This window comes from Phacochoerus africanus, chromosome 11 (assembly GCF_016906955.1).
Source record: "Phacochoerus africanus isolate WHEZ1 chromosome 11, ROS_Pafr_v1, whole genome shotgun sequence".
In the NCBI taxonomy this organism is placed as follows: domain Eukaryota; kingdom Metazoa; phylum Chordata; class Mammalia; order Artiodactyla; family Suidae; genus Phacochoerus; species Phacochoerus africanus.
Window position 1 is genome coordinate 1,814,829 of NC_062554.1, and position 14,503 is coordinate 1,829,331.

The 14,503-nt window shown below is 45.2% G+C and overlaps 2 protein-coding genes across 2 annotated transcripts; one reads left to right on the top strand and one right to left on the bottom strand.

Annotated features, from left to right (window-relative positions):
• The first annotated feature begins 3,220 nt into the window (after positions 1 to 3,220).
• Positions 3,221 to 4,165, top strand: LOC125110805 (olfactory receptor 10T2-like). The gene has a single exon (XM_047752404.1). It carries the CDS (start codon positions 3,221 to 3,223, stop codon positions 4,163 to 4,165), a length of 945 nt encoding a protein of 314 aa, XP_047608360.1.
• A 6,819-nt stretch (positions 4,166 to 10,984) lies between these two features.
• Positions 10,985 to 11,923, bottom strand: LOC125111334 (olfactory receptor 481-like). Its single transcript, XM_047753272.1, has one exon. The coding sequence runs from the start codon at positions 11,921 to 11,923 to the stop codon at positions 10,985 to 10,987; it is 939 nt and encodes a 312-aa protein (XP_047609228.1).
• Positions 11,924 to 14,503: the final 2,580 nt, after the last annotated feature.

The following is a 14,503-nucleotide window of genomic DNA, read 5'->3' on the forward strand; positions in this document are numbered from 1 at the left end:
CTATAAATGTTGGAGTGCATGTATTTTTTCCAGTTAGCATTTTGAGGCTTTTTTGCATATATACCCAGGAATGGACTTGCTGGATCATATTGCAGTTCTGTTTTTAGTTTTTTCAGAAACATCAATACTGTTTTCCACAGTGGTTGCACCAATTTACATACAGGGAGGTGACATTTCAACTGGGTTTGAAACAAAGACTGTGGTTTAAGGAGCAGTGAGGAAGAACATTTCAAATAGAGAGTCAATGTGCACACAGGAGGAGAGCCGCACAGGACCTTCCATGCCTGGGGGGCAAGAGGATGTTTTCCTTGTGGGGAGGTTGGTGGCAGAAGATGCGTGAACAGATAGACCTTGAATGACATGCGAGGGCACTTGCATTTGCAGAGACTTTTGAACCTCCCAGTTAGGAAGGTCTTCTCCAGAGGCACCCTCCCTGTGTATAAAGAGCAGCTCCCCCTTTAACAAACTTCATCACCTTCATGAATTAAGCCATAGTTTCCTTATCTTAAAATGCACACAATTCTGCAGCTTATCTCCTAAGGGATTTAGAAGGACATGAGAGAGGTTTTCTGGACACCGTGCATTTCTCCATAGTCTTAAGCATGGCGAGCCCATTCCCACCGTGGGGTTTCGCACTTGCTGTTTCCTGTGTCCGTCGTGTTTCCCCTCTACATCTACTCTGGGCACGGGGAAGTGTCAGTTCCGTAAGAAGGACTTTCCTGGCTCCATGGTCCAAAGGGACCACCTAGTCCCTGACCCTTGTATCACTTTCCTTTCGTTCTCTCCACGGCATTTTTCTCCGTCTGAGATAGGAGAGGTCATATATGTTACATATGATCCACGTTACATTTCCCATGTAGGGAACAGAGTAACACAGCATAGACATTAACTAAATATTTCTGGAATTAATGCATTGACTTTGGATAATCACTTAAGCAACCTGTACTTGAGGTTCCATTTTTGTAACATCTGCTTTTCTGGGGGTTTTTCTTTCTCCCTCATCTGAGTCATAGTTCTCTGCCTTTTCATTTTCATAGGTTTTTGGTGTGGTCTCCTTTTTGCAGACAATAGAGTTGTAGCCTCTCTTGCTTCTGATGTCTGTCCCTCTTGTGGCTGAAGTTGGTACAGGCGCTTGCTGTAGGTTTCCTGATGGGGGGGACTGGTGCCCCCCACTGGTAGGTGGAGCTGATTCCTATCCCTCTGGTGGGTGGGGCTTTGTCTCTGGTTGAGATTAGAGGTGGCTGTGTGCCTGGGGGGTCTTGAGGCAGCCTGTTTACTCATGGGCAGGGCTGATATCCTGGATTATTATTTTTTGGGTTTTTTTTAACCCCCTGGATTATTGTTTGGCCTGGGGCTTCTCAGCACTGATGGTTGAGGCCAGATTTTCCCAGAGTGGCCCCCTCCACAAAAACACACTGATGAATATTCCTGAGTTTTGCCTCCAATATCCTTCCCCCACAATGAGCCACAGGCACCCCCTGTTTTCGCAGGAGGTCCTCCAAGAACTGCAGTCAGATCTGACCCAGATTCCCTTGGAGACTTTGCTTTGCCCTGGGACCCAGTGCACGTGAAAGCCTGTGTGCACCTTTCAAGAGTGGGGTCTCTGTTTCCCCCAGTCCCATGGAGCTCCTGTACACAAGCCCCGCTGGCCTTCAATGCCAGATGCTCCAGGGGTCCTTCTCCCAATGCCACATCCCCAGGCATGGGGACATGACGTGGGGCTCAGAACTCTCACTCCTGTAAGTGAGTCTCTGTGATACAGTTACTTTCCAGTCTGTGGGCTGCCCACCTGGAAGGTATGGGGTTCCTTATATTGTGTAAGATCACCCCTCCTACCATCTTAATGTGGCCTCCACTTTGTCTTCTGGAGTAGGATATCTTTTTGAAAGTTTCCAGTCCATTTGGTTGAAGGTTATTCAGCAATTGGTTGTAATTTTGTTGTTTTTATGAGAGAAGTTGAGCTCCAGTCCTTCTATTCCACCCTCTTCCCATTTTCATAACATCTGAATTGAAATACCTACCACACAGAATTTATAGGAAAAATTTAGTGAGAAAATTCTTTCAAACCCACAGCATATTGACCAGGCTATCTAAGATGCTGAATAAATACTGGTTACTTACATTACCTGCTGCATATTTTTTGCCCAGTAATTCAAAACATTAAAAAAACACACAAACTTTCCAGGTGAAGGTATATTTTCTCTTTTCTTTAAGCTTCATGGATCCTCCAAAATACTTTCCATTGTGTTTTTAACGTGTTTCCCACCCTACAACTCCTCAGAGTGTCTTTTCACTGCTTTCCTTTCACCCCTAACAACAGTGCCTAAAATCTGTGGAAAATCTATGTGTTACTTTCATGCTGTCATCTCAAACCCAGAGTGGAAAATTTAACAACTGATGAAAATAACCTGAGGAAGCTGAGTTCTTCTCAGAGCTGTGTGCAAACCACCACTACATCAGTTAGATATATCCTAGACGTTTTCAAGAATTGACCACATCGTCATGAACCAAGTGAACCATCAGAACTGGAATAATCGCTCCATAACCATTTGGCTTCCAAGATCTCTCTGAATGACAGACAGTTATTGAACAACTCCACTTCAACTCCTTGTCATGTAGAGAAAACCAGTACAAATTCCAAAATGGTAAATTCATTTATTAAGTCTACTCATTGGCGTAAGTGTCAGCCAAGCAGCCACTGCCCTCCAGGGAGCACTTCTGAAAACAGAATTATGTTCCAAGAGTGTTTGGAATCCATTCAAAAAACTTTCCTCACGTCTCCTTAAATTAGTATTGATTCAGTCAGAATTGGTAGGTAATTCTGTACACCAGGCCATGATTAGATCACATCTAAATATTTTATACCCTTTATTCCTCATACTCCTGTAGGTGAGAAAATAAGGGTTTTTTTCCCCACATTTCCCTCTTTCGGGCAGATTCTGACTGTAAAGGATAGAAAGGGGTGGTAAATTAGGGGGCACCCAGGATATATGTGGGCCACATCCATGGCACTTGGATACATTCTCCTGTGAGAATCTTTGTCTTCATCGCTCAGAGCCTTGACCTTGAATTCAGCCAAGTACAGTTAACTCCCACTTCCCAGGGCCTCTCACTAACAGTTGCATCACCGTTGTCCTTCAGTGCTTTTTACACTCTCATCATAGTCTTGACCTCAAGAACACCCGCCCCTCTGGGGGAGAGCTGTACCTGCGCCAGGAGGATGGGCAATCACACCCCCGTGGGCACCTTCCTTCTGTGGGGCTTTTCCAGTTTCCCAGACCTGCAGACTCTCCTCTTTGTGGTGATTCTCTTCTCCCACGCCACCATCCTTGCTGCAAATGCGTCTGTAGTGGTGGCCATCAAGTGCACGCACAACCTTCACACCCCCCTGTACTTTCTGCTCGGAGGGCTGTCCTTTTCGGAAACCTGTACCACTGTGGCAATTATCCCCCGACTGCTGGTGGATCTCCGGTCAGAAAGCAAGACCATTTCTCTCTCAGAGTGTGCCACACAGATGCTGTTCTTCTTTGGCTTGTCGTGCAGCAACTGCTTCATCCTGTCTGCCATGTCCTACGACCGCTACACTGCCATCCGCAACCCGCTGCGCTACGCCACCCTGGTGACCCCGAAGGTCTGCTTCCAGCTGATGGCGGCCTCCTGGGTGGTCGGGTTCCTGGTTTCCCTGTGCCTTGTCGTCGTCGTATTCAACCTGTCTTTCTGTGACTCCAGCGTCATCCAGCACTTCTTTTGTGACGTCTCACCTGTGATGTGCCTTGCTCGTGACTATGCTCTCTACCATGAAATGGCTGTATTTGTGTTCTCCGCCTTTGTGTTGGGGGGCAGCTTTATCCTAATTATGATTTCCTACGTCTTCACTGGGTCCGTAGTTATGAAGGTGCCTTCTGCCAGGGGGAGGGGTAAGGCCTTCTCCACCTGCTCCTCCCACCTGACCGTGGTGTGCATACACTATGCATTTGCTGGCTTTGTCTATCTGAGGCCCAAGGACAGGGCCTCCCTCCGTGAAGATATGCTGATGGCTGTGGCATCCACAATACTGACTCCTCTGCTTAATCCCATCGTTTACAGTCTAAGAAACAAAGAAATGCAGGTAGCCCTAAGGAAGGTGCTAGACAATATATGTCAGTTTCCCCCTTATGGTAAATAAAAGAACCCTGAATACATCTTAAAAGTTTTATAAAGCATTGATAAATAAAAGTGGAGAAAGTGGAGTAATTCCAATAAAAATTATCACTGAGCACAGAGCAATTAGTTTTTCTAGTTGCTTGATATGCTCTGGGCTCACTCTTTTCTCCTATAAAACCAGATATAGTTTTAAAATATTTTAAAGTGAAATAAAATAATTTAAAATGTTGTTACATATTTATGTGTGTATATGCACATCTATATGCCTACACACAGGCACATGCGTATGTAGTAAGTATCAAAAATGATTTAGAATACCATATTTTCATAATCTTGGTTTATTCTGAAGTAGGAAGAAAATGATATTAAAAAGGAAAAGAAGAAAGAATGAGAGAGGAAGAGAGAGAGTGAGATAGAGGAAGGGGAAAGAAAGATCATTAATTTACTTAATCAAAAAAAAGGAGAAAGTACACACACAAATTTAGTATTGAAATGCGTGAAAGATCACAAGACAGAGAAATTTCAAAAAACATAAAGAAAATACCTTGTTTAACTCTACTCAAAGAAACATGGGAACTAGATGGCAGTGGGTGAATTTCTGGAAAAAGTAAACTGATAAAAGTTACTGCAAAAAAATATGCATTTTTAACATACCAAATTCCAGAAATAACACGGTATCTGTCAAAGAGCTATTCTTTCCATCCTCCAACAAAGGAGTATGCCAAGTGGTTTCACAATTAGCTCCTACAAGTTCTCAAAAACCAATAATTCACATACTGTTTGAGTTAGAGCACAGATAAAGATAAATAGCTTCAAATTTACGAAAACGGCGAGGTGGAAGGTGCTACACCTGAGTCTGAGGCCGTTGCAGCAAGGGTCTCACACGGAAGGTGGAAACCCTCAGGCGCCATAGGGAGGATGGGCACTTGTGGCCACATGGTCTAACTGGCACGTGTGCCTGGGGAGCGACGTCAGGAATGCCGTGACAGGACTGAGGGGCTGAGGTGGGAGAAAGGATCAAGCCGCTGGTGACGAAGTCTTTAATGCGTGAGGAAAAGAAACTGAGTGGATAGTGAAGGGCTCTGAGGACAACAGCATATTGCTTCATATCTGGACGGCACTGGCGTCAGTGAGTGAATTGCTTTGTCGTGAAGATTGCCAGTAAATGATTTAGAAATACGGTAGGAGCTAGGAGAAAGTCAGCACTGTGCGCAGGTGTCTGTAGAACTGCAGGCCTACACCACAGCCACAGCAGCACGGGGTCTGAGCTACATCTGTGGCCTAGACCACAGCTCACGGTAACACCGGATCCCTAACCCACTAAGCAAGGCCAGGGATTTGAACCCGCATCCTGATGGATACTGGTTGGTTTCGTTAACCACTGAGCCAGACAGCAACTCCCTATTTCTTCTCTTTGAAATTCTCTTCAGTAGAGCCAGGAAGCACACGTGCCTCCTGGGACAGCTGGGTTTGGTTGAGATGGAGAGGGTAGAGCATATCCACTGGGAATAGTTGAGGGTGGAATAAAAAGATTCCAGGATGAAAGCAAAACGTATCAGGAGAAATCCCAGCAAGGAAAGAGAATTTCAAAGAGAAGAAGCAGGGAGTTGCCATCGTGGCTCAGTGGTTAACGAAACCAACCAGTATCCATCAGGATGCGGGTTCAAATCCCTGGCCTTGCTTAGTGGATTAGGGATCCGGTGTTACCGTGAGCTGTGGTCTAGGCCACAGATGTAGCTCAGACCCCGTGTTGCTGTGGCTGTGGCATAGGCCTGCAGTTCTAGCTCCAATTTGACCCCTAGCCTGGGAACCTCCATGTGCTGTGGGTGTGGCTCTAAAAAAAGACCAAAAAAAAATAAAATAAAATAAAGAGATGAAGCAGGGAGTTGCGTATTAGTGAATACAGGTAAAGAGAGCTCCCCAAAGGCCCGCCTCTGGGGTTCACATCGCAGATCCTTGGTTATAGGTGGTGTCAGAGACCCCTGGTTCTCCAGTCCCCGTTATTTGTTCAACACTGAACTAAAACTTGGCTAGAGTGTCTCTGCAGGTCTTCAAAAACCTCATCATCCCATTTTCCCAGATGTCCTTGCTCCGTATGAAAGTCTCTGCCTCTTCATATAATTATCTAAACTTTTTATTTCATCCATTCTTTTAAGTCTCTAAATTTTGACCAAATGGGATTTATCCCTGGGATGCAGGGTTGGTTTGACATATGAAAATCATATTAACAGAATGAAAAATAAAAATCACACAATCTTGTCAACAGATGGGGCACATGGACCTAATGAAATACGGTTGAGCCATTAAAGGAAGGAAGGAAATCGTGCCCCTTGCAACCACATGGATGTGCCTGGAGACGCTGCTAAATGAAATGAGCCAGACCCAGAGAGAAAGACACTGCGTGACCGCCCTGTACGCGAAACCTAAGGAAGTCAAATTCACAGAAGCAGAGACTAGCACAGTAGTTACCAGAGCGGGGGGTGGGGAATGAGACCTGGTCCAAGGGGAAAGAGCTGTCGTTATGTAGGATGAAGAGGCTCTAGAGGTTGATGCAGTGCAGTCTAACTGTAGTTAATAATACTGTATATTACACTGGAGATTTTCTAAGAGTAAATTTAAGTTTCTCTTACCACACCTACCAAAGGTAAGGAATCATGAGGAGACATTTATTTTAGCTTGGTTGTATTAATCACTTCACTATGTATGTGTATGTCAAAACCTCATGTTGAATACTTTAAATATATGCAATTTTTTATTTTAAAAGGTCTTAAAAATTGTTCTAAAAATTGGAGTTCCCATCGTGGCTCAGTGGTTAACGAATCCGACTAGGAACCATGAGGTTGCAGGTTCGATCCCTGGCCTGGCTCAGTGGGTTAAGGATCCGGCGTTGCCGTGAGCTGTGGTGTAGGTTGCAGATGTGCCTCGGATCCCGCTTTGCTGTGGCTCTGGCATAGGCCACCAGCTATAGCTCCATTCGACCCCTAGCCTGGGAACCTCCATATGCTGCAAGAGCAGCCCAAGAAATGGCAAAAAGACAAAAAAAATTATTTTAAAAATTAAAAAATATGGCAACTAGCACTTTCTTCATACCACTTGAATAGACACCATGGCATTTTTCAGAAACATCTCTTTGTCGTGAGATTCTTGAGAGAAAAGCACATAACACATTCAACTCTCTTTCCTCAGTTCATAACCTAGTGCTAGGAATAAAGGAGACACTAAATGAATATTCATTGAATTAATGTTTAACGAACAGATATCGTTGAATGCCTGTTCTGTACCGACAGTGTACTCTGAGCCAGGGATAATGAGTTCAGCCTCCCACCAAAGTTCCTGCAGCTGCATTTCCACTTCTAATGACCAGTTAACTCCTTTTTCTCTTTACATCTCAGTTTAAATGTCATTTCTCCAGTAAAGCCTTCCTTGAGCCTTACAAATAAATGTATTTGCCTAATGATATTAAAATGGGAAAAAGAGTAACTCCCTTATAGAACCTTCTAAAATAGCAACTTTATTGAAGTATAATTTATATGTGCACAATTTAAATATACAGGTTGATAACTTTTGACAGGTGTATACACTTGAATAATTCCACCACCCCAATCTACAGTGATTTCCTCACCCCCCAAAAATAAATTACCTCTTGCCCCTTTGTTTTCAATCTTCTCCAATATTCCACTGAAAGTGTTTTACAGAATTGCAGAAATGTCAACAAGCTGATAAGTCCCAGCCCACCTCAGAAGAAGAAAATGCTCCTGAAGTTGATATCAGTTAAGAACCTTTAATCACAGCAGTTTAGGATATTTTAAAATCCCTCCCTTCCAGGTAGCAATCTACAATCCATACACAGGAATAGTAAATAGGACACTTCTCCAAAAAAATCTTTAACAAGGAGGTTTTTATTTTGTTATTGTTCCCACTGGAATATCCTTGATCCTTAGTTTTGGACCCACTGTTTAGGGAGGATCCTTTGTACCGTTTCAATATTCTTCTCCCCCTTTTGGAGAGACATCGTTAGCATAGCATCCCTGACACCCCTCTAAGCCTTCACTTCCTCAGCTCTAAGTGGTAACTTTGGAAGGGAAATCTGGGTACGCGATTGTATTCATTTGTGAGGGTAGCTGTAACAAAGATACCACAGACTGGGTGGCTTAAGCAGCATAAATATTCTATCTCTGGAGGCCAGAAGTCCAGAGCAAGGTGTTGGCGGGGTTGGTTCCTTCCAGGGCTTTGGGGTCTGCTCCTTGCTTCTGGTTTGGCTTCGGGCGGCTTGCCGACAGCCTTTGAAGTTGCTTGGCTTGTAGAGGCATGTCTCCTATCTCTGTCTTTATCTCCACATGTTTTTCTGTGTGCTGTCTATGTTCAAGATGTCCTTTTCTAAAATCAGGATGCCAGTCACACTGTATGAGAAGCCCAGCCTACCAACACGACTCCATCTTGACGAATCACATCCGCCACAACCCCATTCCCAGATAAAGCTACATTCTGAGGGCCTGGCGGATAGGGTTTCGGCATGTGAATTTTTGAGGGACACACCCCAACCCATAACAGCCATCCCAGCCCTCTTCACCCTCTCTCTTGTGACCCAGCGGCCCTCAGTGCTCTTGGCTGCTCATGGCCATGCTCTAAGCAAACGAGTAGCAGCCTGGGCTCACTGGGGACACCGGACTGTTTCCATTACTGCCGGTGACAGAGAAGGACAGAGTGTCCAGTTCTGGGTTCAGGACACAAAACTATCTGTGTCCACAGAGACGTGCCACATTCTCTACTATCAGCTCTTCATTCGTACGGGTAATATTTTCTCTCTCCTATGCCCTCTCTTTTTGTCACTTCCTCAGTGGGTTTAGAACTTGGGGGAGAAAATGGGTGTCGGTGCCTGTCCCCTCCAGTAAGAACTGTAAGGGTGCCACCTCCCTCCCCGCACCTGGATGACCCAATTATTTGAATTTCCTGAGTGGATGTAGGGAGGAAAACAATCTCTGTGTGGATTTATTGTCATCAATCAGGGAGGTGTAAGCTCCCCCCCAAAAAGAGAGACTTAGGAAAGGACAAGGTGGGGGGAGCGGTCCATCTGATGGGTGTGCATTGAGGGTCGTCCCAGGTTTGATGGACATTGGCCGTGTATGGAGAAAGGAGCAGGAGAGAAGGAACAGTTTGGGAAGAAATGTGAGAAATTTAATGAGAGCACCCTGAGTTTGAGAGTCTTGGGGGAAAGGCCAGTGAAGAAGTCCTTCTTTCCTCCAAAGAGAAGGTTGTATTTGGAGACAGGGATACCGTCACACACAGGTGGCAGCTGAGCTCGTGGGAAAAGAGGAGGTCACCCCAGGAGACCTCGGGAGATGGAGGGCAGAGGGCTGAGCCTGAACCCTGGTGAAAGCAAAACACAGGGAGACATGAGGAGGAAGACGGACAGAAACAGTCGATGAAAACCATCAATCTCCAGAGTGCAGATACCCCCGAAACTTGAAGGTGGCCTTTCCAAGACTGACGTCATACCTCGGAGCTCCCCTCTTTCCGAAGGGCCATGTCTGTGCTGGCTTTAACCCCAGGATTATTGCACTGGTGGAATTATAGGCCTGTAATTGATGCAACGGGAAACGGGGAAACGGGACTGGAGAAATCCCACAGAGTGGCTTCCAGGCAGAAAAGGAGGAGGTTCCTTTGATCTGGTCAGTGAAGAACTCAGAAATAGGAGCTCAGCTTGTAAAATGATCCCTCCAAACTGTCTATGAATTTGTCTGACATTAATATGCTACAAATAAAGTGTATTAGCTAAAATATTAATCATAAGTCATTGTGAAAGGAGTACAGGAGGAAGGGAATTAATTTAGAGGCAATTCCCACAACCAAACTGGGTCATAAGCACCTTCAAAAAGGGCAGGGGAAGAAGCTGTGACAGTGGACAGCTTCAGAAACAGTACAAGATACGTGGTAGAGCCTTCTTCATGTAAACCACAACTATAATTTCACATTTTCTATCTAACAACTCTTGTTGAAAGAAAGCCCAGTGTCCCAGTCTCCACTAACTCCGAAGAAATGCCAGCATCCAAAATCCTGCTCTCATACTCATCTGGAAACACAGGCTGTGAGAGGAGTCAGCTGAAATTTGTACAGCATCTTCTGTGTGGCCCTGTTGGATCTCTTAATGGGCAGACAGAGGAATAGCGATCTTTGCTCTGACTTAAAGAAAGTAAAAACGAAGAGAAGTTTTTCTGAGACACCAACAACGTTTCCCAAAGTTGAACTTTCCATGGACAAGGGTGGGCAGTGCCTTTAAAGGAGGTGCCCAAACTGCTTGCTTTGCCCATGTGACCATCCATACACGCTTCTGGGGAGAAGTTTCTTTCCCAAACGTTATCTTACAAGATGCAATTCAGTTAAATTGGGTCTTTGGCCGAAATCTCTCTCCATTTAAATAGGACTCTAGAAGTCCTCTGGTGGCTGGTTAAGGTCTGGTGTTGTTCACTACTGTAGCTTGGGTCACTGCTAAGGCACGGGTTCGATCCCTGGCCCAGGAACTTCTGCTCGCCATGGGCACAGCCAAAAAAAAAAAAAAAAAAAAATAGGACTCCGTCATTGGTAAATGAGATTTTTAAGTAGAAATTATTTTGCAGCTGTATTCTGAACTTGGAAAATCCATATTTAATTTGAATCAAGCAGACATTCATGTTAAGACATCCATGTCCTTAACTTTATAAATGGAAGTAAACATTGAATTTATATTCATGGGAATTTATCACTATACAAGAGATAAAGTTAATGCTAAATATGACTAACACGTCCAGCACCAACGTTCCCCAAATCATCGGGTTGTCGTTTATAGACGTACATCTGACTCAGTTCAGGGACAGCAGTGTGTTCCAGCCGTCAGCCTTCGCACGGCCTCTCTCACCTCCGTGTTCCTCAGACTGTAGATGAGGGGGTTCAGCATGGGCACCACCACCGTGTAGATTACAGAGGCCACTTTGACCCGATCCGCTGAATAGCTCGATTTGGGCATCACGTAAACAAACAGAACGGTCCCATAAAACAAAGTGACGGCAGTGAGGTGGGAGGTGCAGGTGGAGAAGGCCTTCTTGCGCCCCTCGGTGGAGCGCATTCGCAGGATGGAGCGGAGGACGGAGGCGTAGGACGCAGTGATGGCAGCCAGTGTGCTGACGAGCACCGAGGCGGAGGAGACGGCAGGAGAGATTTCGGCGGCGTAAGCGTGGCCACACGAAAGCTGCACGAGCGGGAAGAGGTCGCAGAAAAAATGGTTGATGTTATTTGGTCCACAGAAGGACAGGCTCAGCAAACAGCCCGTGAAGGATGAAGCGTTCATGCATCCGCCCAGGTAGGAGGCCCCCAGCAGGCGGAGGCAGACCCCCGGGGCCAAGCGGGCGGGGTAGAGCAGGGGCGAGCCGATGGCCACGTAGCGGTCATAGGCCATGACGGCCAGCAGGAAGCACTCCGCGGTCCCAAAGGCGACGTCAGAGCCGAGCTGCGCTATGCAGCCCGAGACCGGGATGGCGGTGGTCTCCCTTAGGAAGCTCACCAGCATGACAGGTGTGACGGACGTGGAGTAGCCCACGTCCACGAAGGCCAGGTGGCTGAGGAAGAGGTACATAGGGGTGTGGAGCTGCGGGCTGCTCCGGATTAAGACGATTATGCTGATATTTCCCACGACGGTGACGATATAAACTCCTAGAAACACCACAAAGAAGATGGCACACAGGGTGGGATTATCTGTCAGTCCCAGAATGATGAACTCTGTCACGGTTGTGTGGTTTGCAGGCTCCATCCGCTCACTTAACAGCGCCTACTGAAATCAGAACCAGAGCTCAAACGGACTGAAGCGACTTCACAGCTAATACATCTATTTAAGCATAACCTAAAATTAACCTTGTAAACATTTAGCATGATGCATTTACCTCAGAGAATACTTTTGTGCACCCAAATTTTGTTTTCAATTTTCATGAAAATAATAAAATTGGAGACTTTACGATGCCACTGTTTTACTCCTGTTTGTATACCAGGGAGTAAGAGTAAATCTCACACATGCACAGGAGATACATAAAAAAGTGTTTACAGAGACACTGATTGTAATAATATGAACTGCAAGCCACCTGAGTGTTCATAGAAAGGCCAGATCTCAATTTTCCAGCCCGTATCAAAAGTCCCTCTATCCAGTAGTCTCTGACTTAGTGAATGTTCTCTCCATTTAGCCAACTGATGAAGCAAAAAAAAAAAAAATCTTGACTTTGACATCTCTTTCCTATTTGATCCTTTTCCTGGAACTAAAGAAAAATCACATCCTTAGTTATAATATCTGACACCAGGGGATAGAAGGTGTCTAAGTTCAAGATGAAGGAGCCAAATAGAATTTTTTACTACTGTTAGGAGTTAAATATCCTGGATATGCTGTAAAATCTTCCAGAACCGAGGTCCTCTGCCACACCTTTCCATACTTATGGAATTGTTTGAAGCAATAAGCGTCTAGACAGTGTGCATGAGTGAGGAACAAGGATGAAGTGGAAAGTGGGCTGAAACTTTTGGGGACCTGTACTGGCGACGTGTTACCTGTATCGCGTCTATTAAGCCCTTACAGGGAAATAAGAATCTAGGGCATGTAACAAGGATGAGGGGAGGAGTAGTTAGGAAGGTAGGGCTGGAAGTGCCCCGCTGGGAAAGCCATGAAATAAGACTGAAAGAAAGACTAGCATTTCAGCATAATGTTCTGATTAAGGACAGGTGAGAACATATTAATTGCCTCCTGTCAGTCCCATGACTCCTCTGATTGAAAGACCAACACATTCTTATGAGAAACCCACTTGTAAAGAAGCTTTACCTTAAGAAGAATTAAAGAGACACATACCTGCTCTCAGCAGCGACTCAGTGTCCTCAGCGTCACACGTGGATCACGACAGTGGATGCGACAGCATGAGTGGTGCTGGGACGGGGATCCAAATTATCACACTGGCTTTTTGACCGGACAGAGACTCAAACCTGAAATGAGTGTTATCTTTAAAAAAAAACAGAGGCGTGGGAGTTCCCACTGTGTCTCAGTGGGTGAAGAACCTGACAGGGTGTCTGTAAGGATGCCGGTTTGATCCCCAGCCTCGCTCAGTGGGTTAAGGATCCGGCGCTCACACAAGCTGCGACATGGGTCCACAGATGTGGCTCAGATCTGGTGTTGCTCTGGCTGTGGTGTAGGTGGGCAGCTGCAGCTCTGATTCAACCCCTACCCTGGGAACTTCCATACGATGCAGGTGTGGCCCTAAAGAGAAAATAGACGTATAAAAGATGCAAATGTTCTCAAAGCTGAATTTGAGTGCTGGCAAAGGGATGCATAGAAATACCATGGATTTCAGAGCCATGCAAACCTGGGGTCAGTTTCTAGCCAAGCCTCTCGCTGTCTGTGAAATCATAGGCAAGTTACAAAAAATGTTTTGATCTTCTGTCTCATCTGTAAAACATAGATAAGAATACGTACCTCATGTGATTCTTGTGTTAAATTATATAATGTGGGTAAAAATTCCAAACACTGTATTAAAACAAATAAATGCTCAATAATGAAGAGTTTCCTTGAAATAATCAACGGTAATTTCTAGTGCATAGAAGCAAAGCACGTATGTCTGTGCTCTTAAAAAAGAACAAGTGTGAACTAGTGATACACCCACTACCACACCAGTGAGAGTCTCTAAGGAGTTGTTGCTATACAATTTGCAACAATTTTATGCAAAGGCAAATTTAAGTGAAGTCTGTGTCACTTGGGGTAAGGTCCAAAATCACCCACGTCACTGGTAATTAAAAAACTAATTACTTCACTTGTTTTGGAAAACTACATCAAGAATCCACTGGGATAGAGAAATTACATGTGTACATCTATGGGGACAGAAAAATAGCATGTAAACGTGATTACATAAAAGTATGACTAAAATGTTTTCAAATACCCTGAGGTTCCATTTATTTTCTAATAGGAAAAAATGAAATTTTCTGTTTAATTAAATTGAAAAATATCTTACTATCCTTGTAGCTGATTTTTGGAGCAACATGACAATATGGCTGTGATGATTTGTGGCATTTCTGAAATGGGCTACATTCGGTGGTCCCGGTTTTCGTGTCACCTGTGTTTAAAGATAATTTGGGGAGTTCCCGTCGTGGCGCAGTGGTTAACGAATCCGACTAGGAACCATGAGGTTGCGGGTTCGGTCCCTGCCCTTGCTCAGTGGGTTAACGATCCGGCGTTGCCGTGAGCTGTAGTGTAGGTTGCAGACGCGGCTCGGATCCCACGTTGCTGTGGCTCTGGCGTAGGCCGGTGGCTATAGCTCCGATTGGACCCCTAGCCTGGGAACCTCCATATGCCGCGGGAGCGGCCCAA